An 18,338-nucleotide genomic window follows, 5' to 3' on the forward strand; every position below is an offset into this window, starting at 1 on the left:
AGATGTACTGAAGAAGGAACCCATGTTTTCTCCCTTCATCTGTTCTGCTCCCCAGTAGTGATGGCTCCTGGTAGTGATGGCCGGCCCCTAGCAGCTGTTTTGGAACATGGGGACAAGAGACAGAGGACAGAGAAAGGGAAGGAGTGAGGTCCTGCGTAACTTCATAGGGCACGGTACCATCCCTACCTCTGAATCGCTTTCATAGGAGAAAAATAAATGTCTTATTTAAACCACTGTCTTTCTGGTTTTTCTATTATATGCAGTCAAATTTAATCCAAAAAATATATAATTTTGATGGGGAAAATGCTGTACATAAACACTCTGGGTTTTTTAATGGAATCTTAGGCCAAACACACACACACACACACACACACAAAAACTGGTCCATTAGCAAAATCAAAACATACAAGAAAATGACTAACTGTTCCACAACATAGGAAGAGACATGCATTGTTCTAAGAATCCAGATTTTATTACTTTGGAAAACAATTGAGATATTCTACAAGAGCCTAAAACTAACCTTGGTCATTTGAATAATATCTCTTTCATGTGAGGAGTAACCCTTTTTTTCCCCCATGGATTCAAGGAAAGAATGATAATTTTTAAATTATGGGAAATGTATTTGCCAGCATTAACCTCAAAGTATGAAGTGTTACTTTTGGGGGGCAAAGAAATAGTCTGCCCTTTTAATCAACTGACCAATCTACAAACAAGCTAAGGTTAACTCCTCAGCTAATGAACAGGCAGGATAAAAAAAAAAAAAAAAGCTGGTTGACAAAACAAGAAGAGATAAATGAGCACAGGCTCAGCAAGCCTGCCTGAAGGGTTCCGAAGTGTCAATCATATGCCCGGTCATCACTTGGAGAATGAATGTCTGCCCACGTTATCATCTAAAATATATTTACAGAGGTCAGAAGAGCTACGTCCTCTTCTATGCAGAGAGGTGATGACATCCAGGGAGTATGTCACAAGCCTAAGTTTAGTTAGTGGATTTAAGCTGGTTTGCAGTTTTCCCCACTAAGTGTGATCTTCTGACCCCTCAGTTTTACAACCTTCTACTCTCTGCGCTGCACACCAACTCTCCACTTCTGAGTTAATCATTTCTGTGCCATTATCTGCCAAGAGTTCTTATCTCCTTTGCTGTCACTTTATAACAGGGTCCTCTTATCAACCTGCCTGGAGTCACATGATTCGTCCAAGCCTATCAAAAGTTTCCATGCCTCTGATTAGAAACCATCACGAAACTGGATACAAGGTTTACAGCAGATCACTAATGCTGGAAAAGTACAGAGTCCAGGGAAAGACGAGCTTGTAACTTTCTGGATTCTTGGAGGTTTTTTTTTTTTTTTTTTCCTCTCTTTTTCTTAACTTTCACTCAGGGTTGTTGTAGTCTGATGTGTCCTGCCCAAGGCTTCAAAACTTGACAAGCTGCACTTCCTTCTTACACTCAATGATATCTGCTTTAAACCAAAGGACTGCCTATAGTTTCATTAAGAATGTCTTCTAATTCGGATACTGGGGATTTACAAGAATCTCTAAAGCACGGACTTACACCTATTGGTAAGTAGGAGTTGCTCTATTTATTATCTATTTATTATCCTGCTATGACACTAATACATGTAATTCAATGCCATTGATGTATTTACTATTATCAGTCACTGCTTTTCCAGTTGTGTTTATTAAAAGCACGTAAGTCCACGTATATATCACACATTTATCTTTCTTGAAGTTAAAGAGGCAAATGAATATTTCAAATATTCTTATAGCCTTTGTTTTTGGATGTCATTCCACCAGCCTAAAATAGCCAGAAAACAAAAAGTACAATATATTCATTTCATCCCTAATATTTTCTGATACTTTTAAATGAGAAATAATAAACTAAAAGTTGAACCAGTTGAAACAAGTTAGCCATATGGAGTCATCCCTGATCCAACCTTAGCAAAGGCTTTCAACTGTCTGTGGAGTTCGAAGCCACACCACCGTGCATCTCATTCATTGTAGGCACTACAGAAAATTTTGCTTTTCGTTCCAAAAGACAAAATCAAAACCCAAAATCATACCGTCACTAGTTAAGAAGTTAAGGGTTACAGGTTTTCAAAATAATGAGTCTATCTTCTTTTTATAAACAGAATAAGTACACAAAGCTAATTTTCATTTTTAAAAAGTACAAGCAATGCCAAGTCACAAACGTTAATGTTACAGCAAGAACACTTTGAATTAACCCTAAAGGGTGAAAAAGAAAAGACTCCCAGACATCTGTCATTACTGCTCTGTGGGAAATCTTGCCTTTATTCCTCCGCACTCGTTTTTGAAGGCCCTAAGCCCTTTCTGCAGCACATTTCTTAGGCTTTGGAATGAATTGGAATGTCCCTGTAATTTGCAAAGGCCTGAGTTCCAGCTCTGCTGAGAAGGAAAACCAAGGTCTGGGTTTTTCCTCGTTCTCCCTTCATAACCAGCTGACTCCACTGAACGCAGTGATTGCTTTTTTATGGGTCAACTACACCCTAAAGCATATCAATTGAGGAAATGGCAAAAAAAAAAAAAAAAAGTTCTGTACTTACGAAAAGGAAAACGCTGGGAAGGCAGGCAGAGTGCAACAGAATTCAATTGCTCTGCAGATAAAAAGAAAATACGGGTACAGAAATGAGCTGGAAGAGAACACAGGGGCGATTTCACATCTTTGCCCAGGGAGCAGCAGCCGGGCTCCTGGGCAAAGGGTCCCTGAAGGCGGAGGCCGCTGGGGCGGGGGCGCGGGGACGCGCGGCGAGGCCCGGAGATGCGGGGGCGCGCGGCGAGGGCGTGCTCGGAGACGCACCCACCTGTGGATGCGAAGTCAGGGCGCGGAAATCCGGGACCGCGCTCGGGGACCCTCACTTGGCGGCGCCAGCCCGGGGTGAATGAACCGGGTGCGGCTCGGAAGGGACCGCCTTCGCGTTGCCTCGGCTCCCGCCCGGCGCTCAGGCCGCGCGGGGTCGGTGAGGCCGCGAGGCTGGACCCCCTTCACGTCTGGGGTCCGCAGGGTCCGGAGCCCCGGCGGCCGAGGAGTCGGGGTGGGGGCGGCCGTCTAATCCCGGAGGGACCGCTGGAGGCTGAGCCTCAAGAAGGTCCTGAAGAAGAGCCCAGGGGCCCACCCCGGCCCCCGAAACCTGTGCGGGCACTTTAGGGCGCCTCTAGATCACAGGCCGACCAAGAACAGTTTTGCGTTCAAAGAGCCCTCTCCCCGGACCTCATTCGAGGGCACCGTCCACTCCGGGCCCAGGAACGCTCCCCCCACCCTCCTTACCCCCCAGGTGCCCGGGCATGGCAGCCCCGCCGGTGGCTGTGAGACGCCCTCTTTGGAACCCCCTGGTCACCTCGGGGAGGCTGCTGGCTCTGAGCATCATCTGCTCCACAGCGTAGCCTCCCGGGATGCTGGGGTGGGGGGTGTCATTCCCGGGGTGCTGGGGGCACTTTCCGGGATGCTTGGCCAGATGGTCACTCAGGGGGACAGTGCTGCATCAGCTCCTTCAGTGCGTCCCTGAAGGCCACTCGCCTCTAGAATGGGGGGGAGGGGTTCTGACAGCCCAGGGCAGGCCCACCGAGGAGAACCCCCTGGCGCAGCTCAGGGTGTCTGCAGTCCCTGGGGCTTTGATGGCAAATGGCACTTTGCGACCAGGGAGAGAAGCCCCCCAAACCGAGCCCATTGTATGTACAGTGCAGTCAGGGACTGAATTCTGCCTCAGTTTCTCTGTTCTGCTGGGAACGTGCCTGTTTATCTAAAAAGCAGTCTCTGTGGGTCCAAGCTGGCATGACAGTTTTATGTATTGGCGGTGCCATGACAACTGCATGTAGTCTGTGCTCATATAGAAAAGTGAAAATAAGACACCGATCGGTGTGTCTTCTGCCTGCAGGGCTGTCTGAGAGCATGAGAGCAGCAGACCTGGGCTATATCTAGATTGTTCCCTTCAAGGGAACTGGCCTCAGATGCCCTCCAGACTCTCGGTTTCTGGCTTAGGTTTTTTACATTCTCATAAATAGGGTGACATTACAGAGTGCTATGCAGTAATAGTTTGAGAGAGAGAATAAAGTATTTGTCTATATCAGCAAAAGAGCCAAATCCGTGTCGTAGGAAACATGTCATCTAAGGAGTAGGCAGCAACCCTCCAGCTATGTGCTCGACATTATGGTTGATTTGTGTTAAGTTTATGTAATTCTTCTAACTAAGTGCATTTCAAAGAATATTTTACAGTCTATATAATGTTGCATATGAGCCACAGTAAGTTCTGTGTAGCTAGGGTATATAATAGGGGTTCCCTAGTGGCTCAGATGGTAAAGAATCCACCTTCAATGCAGGAAACCAAGGTTTGATCCGTGGGTCAGGAAGATCCCCCTGGAGAAAGGCATGGCAACCCACTCCAACATTCTTGCCTAGAGAATCCCATGAACCAAGGGGTCTGGCGAGCTACAGTCCACGGGGTTGCGAAGAGTCAGACAGGACTGAGTGACTAAGCACGCACACACAGGGTACCTAAGACACGCGAAAGTGCTGCCTGGAGGCTGTGATGCCAGCGCTACTCTCTGGGCCCCTTGGTGCTCTCGGAGACTGATTTTATTCGGGTGATAAGCTTCGGCGAGCTCTGTGCCCTTGAGGGTCTCTGGAGCAGCGTCTCACAGTGGGCAGTAGACAGCCGGCTGTGTCGCCCTAACCTCTAGCCAGCTCCGTTCACAGTGCAGTTGAGAACACAGTCACCCACGCCCGTGCTCTGGTCTTCGAGCTGAGCTCAGGTGGCCAGTTTCGTCTGGGAAGCTGAGCCCCGGAGCCTCCTCTCCTCCCTGGCTCCTGCCCGCCTCCCAAACACTGCTTCTGAGATGCTCTGTACTGGCCTGGATCCGCAACTGTGATGGGACTTAAAGGACTTCTTTAATGAACCAAGAGAGATATACAGAGAAAGCGAGAACAGAGGCTTGGTGATGCTTTTTTCCTTTACTTGACCCTTCCACCCAGACACAATGTCTAGGGTTATCTTGGCTTTAGCCTTGAACTTGAACTGAGCTAGAGAAGGGCTCTGGGACTGTCTCCCTCCATGGTCCAACCTCCCCAAACAGCTCCTGGCATGCTCTATGCAGGGCAAGAAGCAGACATCTCGACCCCCAGTCCAGAACCTCCCTTTGAGGGTTCGTTCTTACTCCTCACCTTGTTGGAACTTCTCCGAGAAATCCACTTGGCTTCAGGGAGCTTCAGGAATTTGGGGGGCACTGTATCCAGGGAGGGCCTAGGGGAGAGCTGAATATGAATGGTGTGAATATGAGAGATGGAGTCTGGAAAACCCAAGTGGACTGAAACTGACCAGGACACTCAATAAAGTCTGCCTCCTCCTCAGTCTTTCAAGAAGCTCTGTTATGTATGTTTACATGATTCATAAGAAAAGATATATTTAACTTTTACAACTCAAATAAGCAGAACATCTGCAGATAATGTGACTGAGTCCTGAAGACAGTGTCAAACACTGTAAGACAGTGCAGTTGGCAAGAACCTTCCACTAGAAGGACCCATTTTTCATGGTCCTTAGAATGACTGGGCTTCCCAGATGGCGCTAGTGGTAAAGAGCCAGCCTGCCAAAACAGGAGACTTAAGAGTTGTGGGTTCCATTCCTGGGGCAGGAAGATCCCCTGGAGGAGGGCATGGCAACCCACTCCAGTATTCTTGCCTGGAAAATCCCATGGACAGAGGAGCCTGGCAGGCTACTGTCCATAGGGTCCCAAAGAGTCGGACATGACTGAGCAACTTAGCATGCAGAATGGCTAGTGACTCCCTTCCTAAGTGTTTTCCTTACAGAGGATGCTTTGGGGGAAATTAGGGGGAAAGGGAAAAAGATTTAAAAAACCGATATTAATAACAATGTGGTGGGCTGCTCTCCTGACACGATCACCTGCATGGAAAATTTATTTTGTTTAAAAAAAGGTTTTCTTTGTGAACCTTATTTTGTTGTTTAGTCACTGTGTTGTGTCTGACTCTATGCGACCCCACAGACTGTAGCCCACCAGGCTCCTCTGTCCATGGGATTCTCCAGGCAAGAATACTGGAGTGGGTTGCCATTTCCTCCTCCAGGGGATCTTCCCAACCCAGGGATCAAACCTGGGTCTCCTGCATTGGCAGGCAGATTCTTTACCACTGAGCCACCAGCGAAGTCCAAGTCTTCTTTTACTGATGGAAAAAAAAAAAAAAAAAGAACTTAGAAAGGTCAAGTGATTTAGCCAAGGTCATTCAGTTTGTCAGAAGAGTGGGCTGTAAGTGGAACCCATGGATGGGGCTCTGAAAACCGTGCATTTTCCTCAAGGTTATACCTTTCGCCCCTGTTGAAATAAAGAAGTGATGATCACAAGCAATGTTGATCTATTCAGACTTTCTTCCAAAAGGCATTTTGGACTTAAGAAAGACACTGGTCAATGGCCCTTTGTCTTCCTCCTCCATCCACAGTGCAGATCAGGTTTAGAACCCCCAAGAGTTTGAAAGGGTGGGCTCGGGGGGCATCTGGAGCCCTGAGGGCAGAGCAGCAATGGGGAGTGGGAGGCGGTTGGGGGGTGGGGTTGGGTAGAGGGCTGTATGGGGGTGTGGGGGGAGGGAGGCCCTGCTTGTCTCAGACTCTGGAATTTCCTGAAAGGATCTTTGACGTTGAGCTTGCAGCTCTGTGGCCTCTGGTGACAACGCATGGGGCCATTGAGCGGATGACCAGGAAATAGAAAATTCACAGCATCCACTTGTTATCATCAGAGGTATGAGGAAGGCAGGGAAATCCCTCAAAATGAGGGCGTTTATAGAGGACTTTTTATTCCTATATATAATAAAGAAAGTCGTTCAGTCATGTCCGACTCTTTATGACCCCCACGGACTATACAGTCCATGGAATTCTCCAGGCCAGAATACCAGAGTGGGTAGCCTTTCCCTTCTCCAGGGTATCTTCCCAACCCAGGGATCGAACCCAGGTTTCCCGCATTGCGGGTGGATTCTTTACCAGCTGAGCCACAAGGGAAGCCCAACAGATCAACATTTTACTCCTAACAAACAAGCAAATGTCTCCTGGCGGGGAGGGGACAGGGAAAGAGTTTAAACACCGCCCCCCGCCCTTTTTAAGCGCTTTGACAAAGCCGGGTGTGTCTCCCACGCCAGGCGCTAACGTGCTTTCACAGTAAAGGCAGCTTCTGGCTGAGGGTCTGGGCGTCTGCAGCCTCAGGGTCCCAAGGCTCCATCGCCTCCACTGGTCTCTGTGGGCCTGGAAAGAAAACTGCTCGGAACCCGCCCCCCGCCCATCCCGTCCCCGAGGCGACGCCCCACAGTATCCAGACGAGGAACCCAGGGGAAAGCGAAAGGATTCGCCCCAAGGCTCGGCGCACCCTGGCCACCACCTCTTAATTACGAAAGTTGTTTTCCAGTTGGATGCAGGTTGGAAAAGGACCCTCTGAATCGCACGACCCGCGACCCCTTGGGGGACCCTAACTTGCCCACGCGGCAAGTCCCGGGGGGACGGTCCCCCCGCGAGCCCCGCCTTTCCAAACCCACACTTTGCTGGGTAAGAGGCACCCACAATGCTCGACGGCCGCAGCTCAGCGGGTCCGGCACCCTTAGATTTTAAGAACCCCCTCCCCGGGGGGCTTCCCTAAGACACAGCCTCGCGGCGGTCCATCCCCGAACGGCCCCAGCCGGGGAAGGGGAAGCTGGGCAGCACGTCACCCCTTCTCTCGTGAAGCTTCCAGTTTGGCCAGAGTCAGTGGGACGTCAGTCTAGAGTTATCTAGTGCTGGGATCCGAGTTCCTGCTCCGGGGGGCTCTGGGGAGTGGGATCGCCTGGGGAGCAGCTCTCACCCAGGGCTTGGTGGTCTGCTCTGGGCCAGCAACGCCCTCGTGAATGCCACTCACCGTTCTGGTTTGTCCCCAACAACCTGGACGAGGTGGTTCCCAGAGCTGAGTTGCAGCTCACTCGTGCTTCCATTTCAATTACAGAGAGGAAAGCTAGATTACATTGGCGGATTCCCAGGTGGCGCTAGTGGTAAAGAGCCAATGCAGGAGACGTTAAGAGAGGCAGGTTCGATCCCTGGGTTGGGAAGATCCCCTGGAGGAGGGCATGGCAACCCACTCCAGTACTCTTGCCTGGAGAATCCCATGGACAGAGGAGACTGGCAGAACCCAGTTCTTAGGGTCGCAAAGAGTCAGGCAGGACTGAAGCGACTGAGCGCACAGATTAGGTTGGACCAGCACCTACCCAAGATTAGGTCCCAGCCAGCTCCTTTCGCAAGACCGGATGTCCCCGTTCACCTCGAGGGCCACCGGCTATACCAAGGTAGAACGCGCCTGGATCCCTGGGCTGGGGCAGTTCTCTGCAAAGTAGAAGTTCTGCAAGGACGCCTTCATACCAAGGGCGGTAGGTTCTGATACTCCAGGCCAAAGTCTCCCCAACCTCACCTTTCCCTCGGGACAAAGATGCGAGTCTGTCTGGGGAGGGCTCGAGGGGCCTTGGTTACCCAGGAGTTGTGTCATCTTGCGTTTTCCTCGCTGGTCAAGAGGGGCCGGAGATACACTGAGATGCTCCCATAGTGAGCCTGCTCGCATCGCTGTTGGCGGCCACCCCACCAGGCAGTCTTCCGGGGTGGACGGTCTAAACTGGCTGCCCTTCTACCTCCTGGACTGGAGGTTGTTTTCGAGGATGTCGGAAGTAGCTATTTACGCAGGCGTCAGAAAAAGATAAAAAAAAAAAAACACGACTTTTCACCTATTCCAGTTTATTTTCTGAACGCTTTGGCCAATTCCACGCTCTTCGGTAACTTACGTGTCTGCAGGAAAACTTAACTCTTAAAAAAAGTGCTTCCAGCGCGGGGGTGGGACGCCTCCACCCCAGCCACCCCCCCCTCCAGCTCGGGAGCGCGACTCCAAAGTTCTTGCTAAATTTAATTTTCAGAGGAAAGCAAAAGTGACTTCTGATGGGCTTTTCGAGTAGCAGGGGCGGAGAAATGAAACAGAGCCCGCGCGCGCTTCAGCGGTGTGTTCTGTCTCCCCCCAGGCTGGCCTGGCCTGGCCTCGGAGACTTTCTGGGGAAAGGGCGGAGGGATGGGGTGGGAATCTAGATTTCTTCTGAAGAGTAGACACATGCTCCGAGAAAAGTATTCCGGTTTCTCCAAAGCACCAAAAAGTCGGAATGGAGGAGGTGCTAGACATGGTTTTCAAGGATGCGGATTTGCAAGTTTTTGACGGGTTGGGATGGGTCGTGGCGGGGGGGGGGGGGGGGTGCGGGGGGTTGCTTCCCCCACCCAGGCGCGCGAGGACAAGAATCTTCCTTGCTGTTCCTACGGGGACCCGTGTTGTCGAGTCCAAGAAACCAGTCCTGAAAATCTTGACATTTTACGCCTTTGCAGACTGCACGCGGGAAGTGCGCGCGGCCGGCAGGCACGCCTCAGGTCAGGTCAAGGGCAGGCGGTGCCCGGCGCGCCCGGGAACGCGACGCCGAGCTGCGGGCAGGGGGAGGCGGGAGGGCCGGGCAGTAGCCTCCTCGTGGGCCGGGGGCGCGAGACCCCCTCCGCTGCTGCCCGCGGGCGCAGGGGGCGCACGGCCCCATGACGCTGAGCCTGGATAAAATATGCCGGGACTGCGCTTCTCAAGCTCGTCAAGGCTGCGGGAGCCTCCCCGAGCCATCATCTTTCGTAATTGCAACCGTCAATCAAGGCTTTAAGACAAAGTCAGAACCGGGAAGGGCGAGCCTGGAGACCGGCCCCGTAGGACGGGAGATGGAGGCGTGGGGGACGCGGGGAGCGAAGTTTGCAGGGGAGCGGAGAGCAAGTTGAGTATGTTGGGGGTGGCTGGAGCCGGAGCCGTCTCACTGGGCCTCCGGTCCCCACCAGTTAACTGCCCCGCAGCAGGGGTGGCTTCCCCGGGGCTCTCTACCGGGAGGCCGCAGAGGCCAGACGTCCCGCGCTGAGGGTGGGAGGCGTCCGCCCGCGGGCCCCGGCTTTGTGATTCCAAGGCGGTGGGTGTATACTTAGAGCGCAGACCACCCCCAGGCCTGGACTAGTAGACCACCCCGGCCCTGCCCCTCAGCCCCACCTCCCCGCCCTTCCTGGCGTCCGCGCCTCCCCCGCACTGCCCCCGGCCCCAGCCGCGCGCTGCGGCCTCTGCCACCTGGAACCATCCCCAGGTAACCTTCCCGGCACCGCGGACGGGCTGGGCGCCTCCTCCCGGCGCTCTGCTTCCTCCAGGGTGTTCGGGGAGACGCCCAGGCCCATCCCAGGTCACAGGGCGAGCGGCTCCGGCGGAGGCCCCCTGCCCCGCGGAACTGAAGGGGCAAGGACCGGAGGGAGTGCGGGGAGGGGGAGGGGTGCGCCCGGAGCCGGCCTGCTGCCCAGACCCCACGCGGAGCGCCCGGGGGGAAAGATGACCAGCCCTCGGGTCTCTCCCGCGGGAGGTTTCCCGCATCGTCCACTAAAGGCGGGGTTTCCACGTCCCCCGGAGGGGTCGACATAGCTCTGGCCCTCGGGACAGCCCTCTCCCGCCCCGTTCCTGGAACGAGCCCTCGGGGCCGGGGGTTCTCGGGAAGGGAAGTTTTCTCCAGGTCTGAGGCCACCTTCGCATTCGGTGCCCGTTGGGCTCGCAGCCGACCCGGCAGAGCCGTGGCCTGGACTCGAGCTTCAAAGCAAGGCGAAACCTTTCCGCTGTTACACGCCTGCGCATTCTTTGAAGAGCCGATTTTAAAAAACCCTGACCCGGCCGCCTTTCTCACCCCGTCGCCGCTCCCGTTTGTGAGACAAATGGGTGCGGGTGGCTGTCTGTCACCCTCATGCCACGCCTTTGGGGAGCGAGGAGAGGGGAGAGTGGCCTCCACACTTGTGTGGCCTCAACAGGCCCTCTCTGGGCTGAGGCTGCGCTCTGAACCTGACCCCGACCTCTGCCTGCAGCCAGGTCAGGCACTCCTCATGTGCGGGCAGAAACGGGCCATACTGCAACCCGCGGTCCTGTTAGACGCTCTACATCCTTCTCTCAACCCTCCCGACCTCTTCCTCCTGCTCCAGCAACCGGCGGGCCTTCCCTCCCTCACTGGGGGGAGCACTAGAGCCCCCCTCCCCCAGATGCCAGCCTGGTGTTGGTAAGGAGGGTCAAAGTGCCCCCAGATGCTCTCTGCAGTGGGAGGGCTTCGTAATAAACTTATTCTGAAAGTTCATGTGAATCCACACGCAAGGTGCTAGCATTGACTTGAGCCCTTTCTGAGCTTCATTCACAACGATGCTTACAGCAACCAGGCAATACTGAAAATGACTGACTGTGATATTGTCACCAAAATCTGAGCATCAGAATGATCACTGATGTCGGCAACTGCAACCCACTCCCCTTTACCACCTAAGGGGCGGCCTTCTCACCAAGTTGAAAGGTTTTCGTGAAACCTGCAGATGCTACTAAAACTGAGGTCTGAATAACTTCGACTCTGAGTACTGTATGTTAAGCAGCAAAGTGACAGGTCAGTTCTGAGAGGCAGCAGTGTGTGAATGGCCAGGCCTGGGATGTGGTGAGCAACCCATTTCATTCAAAAGTGTGGATTATGTATGGCAGTGATTGGAGTACTTTTCAATTCATCAGATACTGGACTGGCCAGTTTGAGTATGTGATCTCTATGCCATTCACACAGAATAAATTCAGAGCCTTTGAGATTCAAATTCACCCCCTTGTGGGTGGACTCTCAGCTGATACTGAATATGAGGCGTTTCACATGCAGTCAGGAGGCTGGGGATAGAGTGTTTTCATCTTGTTGAGATGAGATCTGAAAACTTTGAAGATGGGGCTGGGCTGGTGTGGAAGAGCTTGCATAACAGATGGTTCTTTAAAACTTTTTTTCAAGTGCTGGGCCTCTGGGCCTCAAGTGGCCCGTCCCACCCCAGAGACCTGCGGATGAAGAGGAAGCCGGCGCTGCTCTTTGCGTTCAGTATGGAAACACGGCTCACTAACATTTTAGGAAGTCTGTCGCCAGCCTGATCTGGGGGCTCGAGGAGGCGGGTGGTGTTTATAAATGAGCGAAGGAGCTGGAGGAGAATGGGGGGCTGGGGAGGGCCGTTCGGATTCGAGGCAATTGCGCCAACTCTCGGCGACACGGCTGTTCGCTCCTGAGCAGGTGGACCGCGCCGCTGGGCCCCTCTGGGGGCGGGGTGGGGGGCTGTGGACTCGTTGCCGAGGGGAATGGGGCCCGGAGACCCTGGAGCGCAGACCAGCTCTTCTTTTCTCTCCTGGTTTGTTGAAACGCGTTCAACTCCCCCTCACCTAGCGCGCACGGCGGGCGCACCCCCGCGGGCTTCCCCCCTTCGCGCCGACACCTCCAACCAGCTTCTCCTCGGCCGCCGCGCTCAGGCAGAGGTCGCCTCTCAGCCGCTCTAAGACCCGCCGCGCGCACATCCCCCGCCCCGGGCGGTGTGGGAGGGGGCGAGGCGGGGTGAAGAGGTTGGGGCGGCGAGGGGCCGGGAAGCCTGGGCCTCGTCCTCATTGGCTGGCGCCTGGGGTCCGACCCGAGTCCGGAACCCGCGTCCCCATCCCCGGCCCTCACCCCTCATCCCGGCCTCCCCCGACCCGGTCCTCCTCCCCTCCCTCTCCCCCACCCCCAGCCTCGCCGCCCCGGGGCTGCAGAGGACCGCTCCCGGACGGGAGTGGACTAGGCGGCGGAGGGAGGCTGGAACTTCCAGCTCCACGCCTGAGAGTGAGCGAGAGGGAGGCAGACACGGGAGAGGGGCGGAGAGGAGACGGAGGCCAGAGACCGCGCGAGCGGGAGACCCTGCGGATCCCGAGCGGAGGGCAGCAGAGGGCGGGGTGCGGGTCGCCGAGCCGAGCCGTCCGGGAGCCGCGGCGGCAGCAGCAGCAGCAGCTCGGCCGCCGCCTCCGCTGCGCGCCCGGAGCTCGGCCGGACGCGCCCCCGCGCCCCCGGCAGCTGCGCCCTAGCCGAGCCGGGCCCCCCGGCCCGGACGCAGTCTTCGCTCGGTGCCCGCCGCTTCCTCCTCGCGGTTCAGGGGCGGCTGAGGAGCAGCGAACCTGGACGGGGCTCCGGGGTCCTGACGGCAGCCCCGGAGGCGACGGGGACGCGCTCCGGAGCGCCTGCGAGAGAGCAGCCGGCCGGCCGCCCCCTCCTTCTTCCCGGCGGAGTTGAAGCCGTGCCGCCCGCATTCAGGTGCAAGGCTTCCGGACGGACACGGACCCCTTGCCCCCGCCCGCGGCCGCCTTGTCATGCTGCCCAAAGTGGAGACGGAAGCCCTGGGACTGGCTCGGTCGCATGGGGACCAGGGGCAGATGCCGGAAAACATGCAAGGTAAGGAGGCGCTCGCGGCGCGCGGCTCCCGCGGCTCCCCCGCCCCCGGCTCGCCCAGCGGGCTGCAGCCGCCGGCCCCGCGCGGGCGCTGGACTGACCGCCCGGCGCTCGCCGCCGCGGGGCTGCTGGGCTGCGGGGCGGCGCGCGGGCGTCGGGCCCCGTCCCCAGGGAAGGCATAAAAGTTTATGGCTCTTGAACAATGCGGGGCGGGGATTTTCCGAGCAATGCCTAATTGGCCGCTTCTAATTAAGAAGAGAGGCTTCGAGCTCCGGCGACCGAAGCCGGGGCAGCCTCTGTCTAGAGATCTAATTATTCCAACGATCCTTCTAAGAAATGGAACTAATCTCGGGAAGCCCGAGCAGGTTCCCGGTCACTCGAATCGGGGGAACTTGAACCAGTGCTCTTGAGTGCAGAAGAACCCTCTGCCTGGGAAAGTCAGCTGCAGAAAGCGCAGGACCTCGGGGAGAGCTGGCTTAGCGGTGTCAGGACGCCAGGGCACCCTGCAGCCCCGGCGCACCCGGGGAGTCGGCTGGCATTGGAACAACTTCTTAAAACGGCAGGCAGAACTGGAAAGAACCAGTTGTCTCCAGCCGGGCACTGCGGAGTGAGTGCAGGGCGGGGGCGGCGGCTTAGCTTCCAGCCTCTTCGGTCGGATACCTGGGAATGTGGAAGTCCCGTTTGTTTCCCAAGCTTTTGATTGCTAACAACAAGCGCGAGGCCGAATGGCAAATCCCGTAGGCTGTATTTTCGCCACGTTCCAAAAGAAGCGATTCTAGACCCTGGCCGTGTTAAGCCCTTCAGAAGTTTATCGCAGTTGCTCGGGGCCAGGGAGGGAACAATGCTAGGAAAAGTCTCCGGTGCCCTTCCAACCTCGCCCCTGCCAGCGCGCAGGATGTGCGGGCCGGCGGGCCTGTGATTCCGAGCGCTTCCTGCCATCCCCTCGAGTGAACTTGAAAGGGCCGGGGACGCGCCGAGAGCAGAGTTCAGGGCTGGCGCCCGCGGCGGTGCGAGAGAGGCGGCGCGGGACCCGGGGCCTGAGGTCGCCCCGCTGTTTGGAGACGAGGGGACGGCGGGAGGGCGTGCGTCCCCGCCGGTGGGGTCGGTCATGGCTAGAGGATCCTGGGGTCTCGCCCAACCTCCAGGGAGGGCCGTGGAAGTCCCCGGGGACCGAGCCCCTAGAGTCTAACCTGTAGGCTGGCTGCCCCGGGGAGGACCCGGTTGGCCCAAAGAGGCTTTCCCGCCGGGCACCTGGGATTCTGCGAAGCGGGCCCAGGGGAAGCAGCCCCGGGGCGCCGCATCGGGCCCCTCGGCCGCCACTGCCGAGGAATGTCCCTTGGGCGCCCTCGGAGCCGGCGAGATGCTGGCGTCCAAGGGAAAGTTTCGGCTTCTCCTTCCCGTGCGCGATTCTGAGCGCCTCGGGAAAAGAAGCGCAGGGAGAAGTTGGAGCAGGAAGTCGGGTGGGGGTAAGACGGGAGGAAGATAGCACTGTGGTATTTTCTTTGTAAAATTCGAGAGGGCCGTTCCTGACCCGATCCAGCGCCTGGGGCAGAGAGCCGGCCTTCCCTGGTGCCTGGGGCTCTGGGACGTCGCCGGCTGCTTGCTCAGCCCTGGGGTGGAAAGCTGGTGGAAAGCGCCCGGCGCGGCTTCCTCCAGGCGACGCGCGGCCTGCGGCCCGAGGGGAGCCCCTGGGGACGCGGACTCCACGCCCTGGCCTGGGCCGCGCCGCGGTCCGAACCGTGGCGGGTGGGGGAGAGGTGCAGCAAAGGGACCCCCTACCGGGTCCCGGGACGGTTCGGGGAACTCGTCCACGTGCCTGGGCGGTCTCTGCCGTCCCAGGCGCCGGCGTCCCCCGCTGCTTTCTCAAGACCGGGACTTCTTTGCTCGAATGCGTTGGATTCTCTGAAGACTCACTCGAGCTACAGCACGTGGGCGCCTCTGAAAGATGCCCGGGTCTCGCACCACGGCGTCGGTCTCCCCACGCGGCCTCGGTCTTGGAATTTTCCAAGAGGGTCCCCAGCCTCGGTCTTTAGGATGTCGGATCCCGAGGTGCGCACCGGGTCCCCTACCTCTTCGCACCTCTCTGGGGCTAAGTGAAGAGTTTACTTTGCTGGGGAAAGGGGGAAGGAGAAAGGCGAAAGGCATACACTTGGAAAAGTACACTTTTTCCCCTGTCCGAAAACACGCCTGGAGACAACAGTCACGACCTTTCAGGAGAGTGAGGCTATGAACAAACTTCTGGAAACCTCAGCCTCAGCCAAAGCCCAGGCTCCCCAAACCCGAGCGGGGACCTCCCTTGGCCCCCGCGAGAGGACTGCGCTCTGTTTCTCTATTTCTATTTCTCGGAGCTCAGACGCCTGCCTCGGCTTTTCCCATCTTTTCCTGGAACCCCCCCCTCCCCAAACTCTGGTAACTCATCCCGATCTAGCCCCAACCCAGGACTCCATGTCTCGGGAGAGGCTCCCGGTAGGGGGGTCAGTCGAGAAGCGCGGCTAGGGACCCCCCCCCCACCCTAAAGGCCCTTTCCAGAAGCCCCCAGAATCCGTAAAGAAAACAGAACTGTATTTAAAAAAAAAAAAACACACACACACACACACAACTCTTTGGCCAGGAGGCCACAGTGGTGCTGGAGTGTCCTGGCACTTTGGGGACGGGTGGGGGGCCTGTTGTCTCCCTTTCCTTTTCGGTAAACAAATCAGAGGAAACTCCTGCCGGCTCTCAGTTCCCCCATCCCCCGCCCAGCCCCGCCCCGCCCCCTGAAAATGCCACTGATTAACTTAAAACAAACTTGACTGGGGCGTTCGTGCGCCTGTGTGTAGCCCCAAGTTGAGCAAGGGGCGAGAGGCAAGTGCGCCCCGGGGTTCGCAGGAGGTGCCCGGAGGCTTCGGCGGCGGCCGGGCCGCGCGGACCTGCCCTCGGCGTCCCCCGCCTTCCCCGGCCCGTGGCCCGCGCTGCGAGGCTCCCCCGGCGTGGACCGAGTCTCCGGGAGGGGCCGGATCAGGTATTACCTGGGTCTCCCGGCCTCCGCCCCTCCCGCGCAGTTTTTCTCGGTCTTAGAGCTGCGAAGACGCCTTCCCCGGACTGCGTCCGGAGCTGGACGGTTACCCGATCCCTGCAGGGAGCCGCGCGAAGCTGCCGCCTGATTTCTGTTTAACAGGGGAGCTCGAGGTGTTTATATTTTGCAGTGATGATCGGAAACATGTGAAGTTCATTAAAGGACTTCAGTACTTCGCGACGAAACCAAACTCTCGTGTGTATCTTTTGCTTTCCTTCTTTTCCTTCTTTTTTTCTTTCCCTTTACGTCCGTGCTCCCTCCCCTTTTTCTAGTAATTTTTACAGTAGATTTTCAAAAGTGCAGAGATCAAAGCCCAACCAGTACGTAACTGGGTGTTTGGATTAATCTAACAGCTCTGAACGCTGGGAGCCTCGGGCTGTGGCTGGAACAGAGCTGCTGACGAAGTGTCCGGGGCTCCCCGTTCCCGGTGGAGGTTGGGCGTTGCTTTCCCTCAGACACCTAAGGCTCGGGGAACTGTGGGCAAACCCGGTTCCAGTGAGAGGATGACGCTGTGTGCTGCTTTCTCTTCCTTAGGAAAAGGTGACGTTTTGGAACTTATCAGCAAGGCGATTTAAAAGGAATTCTAAGTTGTTACTTTATGCAGTTCGTGTTTCTTTTCTGGATCTCTTTTGCAGAGTTAAGAGACTTGTGTTCAACAGTGGTCAGCTTAAGAATGTTTAACAAAAGAATTTAGAATTATTTTTAAATTAAAATAATGTGAAGTGCTTACTCATTGATGCCAAAAGAGGTTTTGCTTTGACTGTAAAAATAACTCTGCGGTACACCTGTAAGACATTTGTATTTTCTGTTTTACCTGGTGATGTCTGCCCTCCAGTCACCAACCGCTTCCTTTTGCAGGATTGAAACCTACCTAGTAAGTTAATCGGGTGTGTGCATCCCTCTTCTTGTTTCAGTGTCCCCGTTTAAAATGGTGAATTACTCCTATGATGAAGATCTTGAGGAGCTCTGTCCGGTGTGCGGAGACAAAGTGTCTGGGTACCATTACGGGCTCCTCACCTGTGAAAGCTGCAAGGTGTGCTTCTGCGTTGCTACCTGAGAAATGTAATGTTCAAACCAAAATAAACCACTGGACCACTTCTTCAGGCTAAATGTAGGCTGTCTTTTTTGGACTCAAAAATGAGAGAGGGAAAGAGTGAGTCTTAGTGAGATGATTCTTAGAAATATGTGTCTGATTTAATCCCCAAAGCAAAGAAATTTATGCTGTTTAGAAAACTTTGCCAGTATCACGACTTTAAAATAGTTTATTGCAGGAAAGTGATGTAGCTGTAGAAAGGCTTCTATTTCTAACAGTCCAGAATATTGATTTTGCTTGACTTATATATATTTAAAGCATCGTTGTTCTTGAGAGCCAACATGACAAAGTATTTCCCAAATACATTTTAACTTCAGAGTATTCTGTGCTACACATCCAAACATTTTTTACCCACAGATATAAAAGTCTAAATTCCCAGCTGCATGATTTCATCCTGATTTATTCTAAAAATAATTTTTAAGACTTTGGGAATTTATATCAGAAAGAATAGAAACCAGATCTTAAGTTTATAATATGAGTAGTTTTAAGTATATGGTGACTTATTTAAATGCAAGTTTTTAATATGTGAGATGTACTGTATTATTACTAATAACATCAACTATACAGTAAGGATTTATCTCAGACTTTTTTCATATATTCTCAGTAAATTTAATACTCCTTATTTTTCAACATTTTTAAAAGTAGAAAACTCAGTACAATTACTAAACCACTGCCAAGAAAATCTCTTCTCTTTTTTTATAACAAAGTAAGATGGTTTCACTTTGTGGTCAGTAGGGCAAACAGAGAATATACCATCTAAGCAGTTACTGTGTTATAAAGCTACAGATTTTATTTCTGATTAATTCTTTTGGGTGAAATATAAGGAAGGCATACACTCTGCTAAAACCCAGTTCTCTGCTCTACATGCTTTTTTCCCTCATAAGTTTCACCTT

The 18,338-nt window shown here is 54.7% G+C and overlaps 1 protein-coding gene across 6 annotated transcripts in view; it reads left to right on the forward strand.

Annotated features, from left to right (window-relative positions):
• The first annotated feature begins 1,256 nt into the window (after positions 1-1,256).
• The window catches only part of NR5A2 (nuclear receptor subfamily 5 group A member 2), a 127,916-nt gene continuing 110,834 nt past the window's right edge, over positions 1,257-18,338 (forward strand). Inside the window, exons 1-3 of one of the 6 annotated variants that reach the window (XM_027565806.1) lie at positions 1,257-1,560; positions 13,163-13,300; positions 17,267-17,385. In XM_027565806.1, coding sequence (XP_027421607.1) covers positions 1,497-1,560; positions 13,163-13,300; positions 17,267-17,385 — 321 coding nt within the window. In that variant the 5' untranslated portion in view covers positions 1,257-1,496. Of the gene's footprint in view, positions 1,561-12,955; positions 13,301-16,201; positions 16,299-16,410; positions 16,548-17,266; positions 17,386-18,338 lie in introns of those variants that run through there. The other 5 variants (XM_027565802.1, XM_027565803.1, XM_027565799.1 and 2 more) reach the window with 5 other exon arrangements.

The sequence above is a fragment of the Bos indicus x Bos taurus genome, chromosome 16, assembly GCF_003369695.1.
Source record: "Bos indicus x Bos taurus breed Angus x Brahman F1 hybrid chromosome 16, Bos_hybrid_MaternalHap_v2.0, whole genome shotgun sequence".
NCBI lineage: Eukaryota > Metazoa > Chordata > Mammalia > Artiodactyla > Bovidae > Bos > Bos indicus x Bos taurus.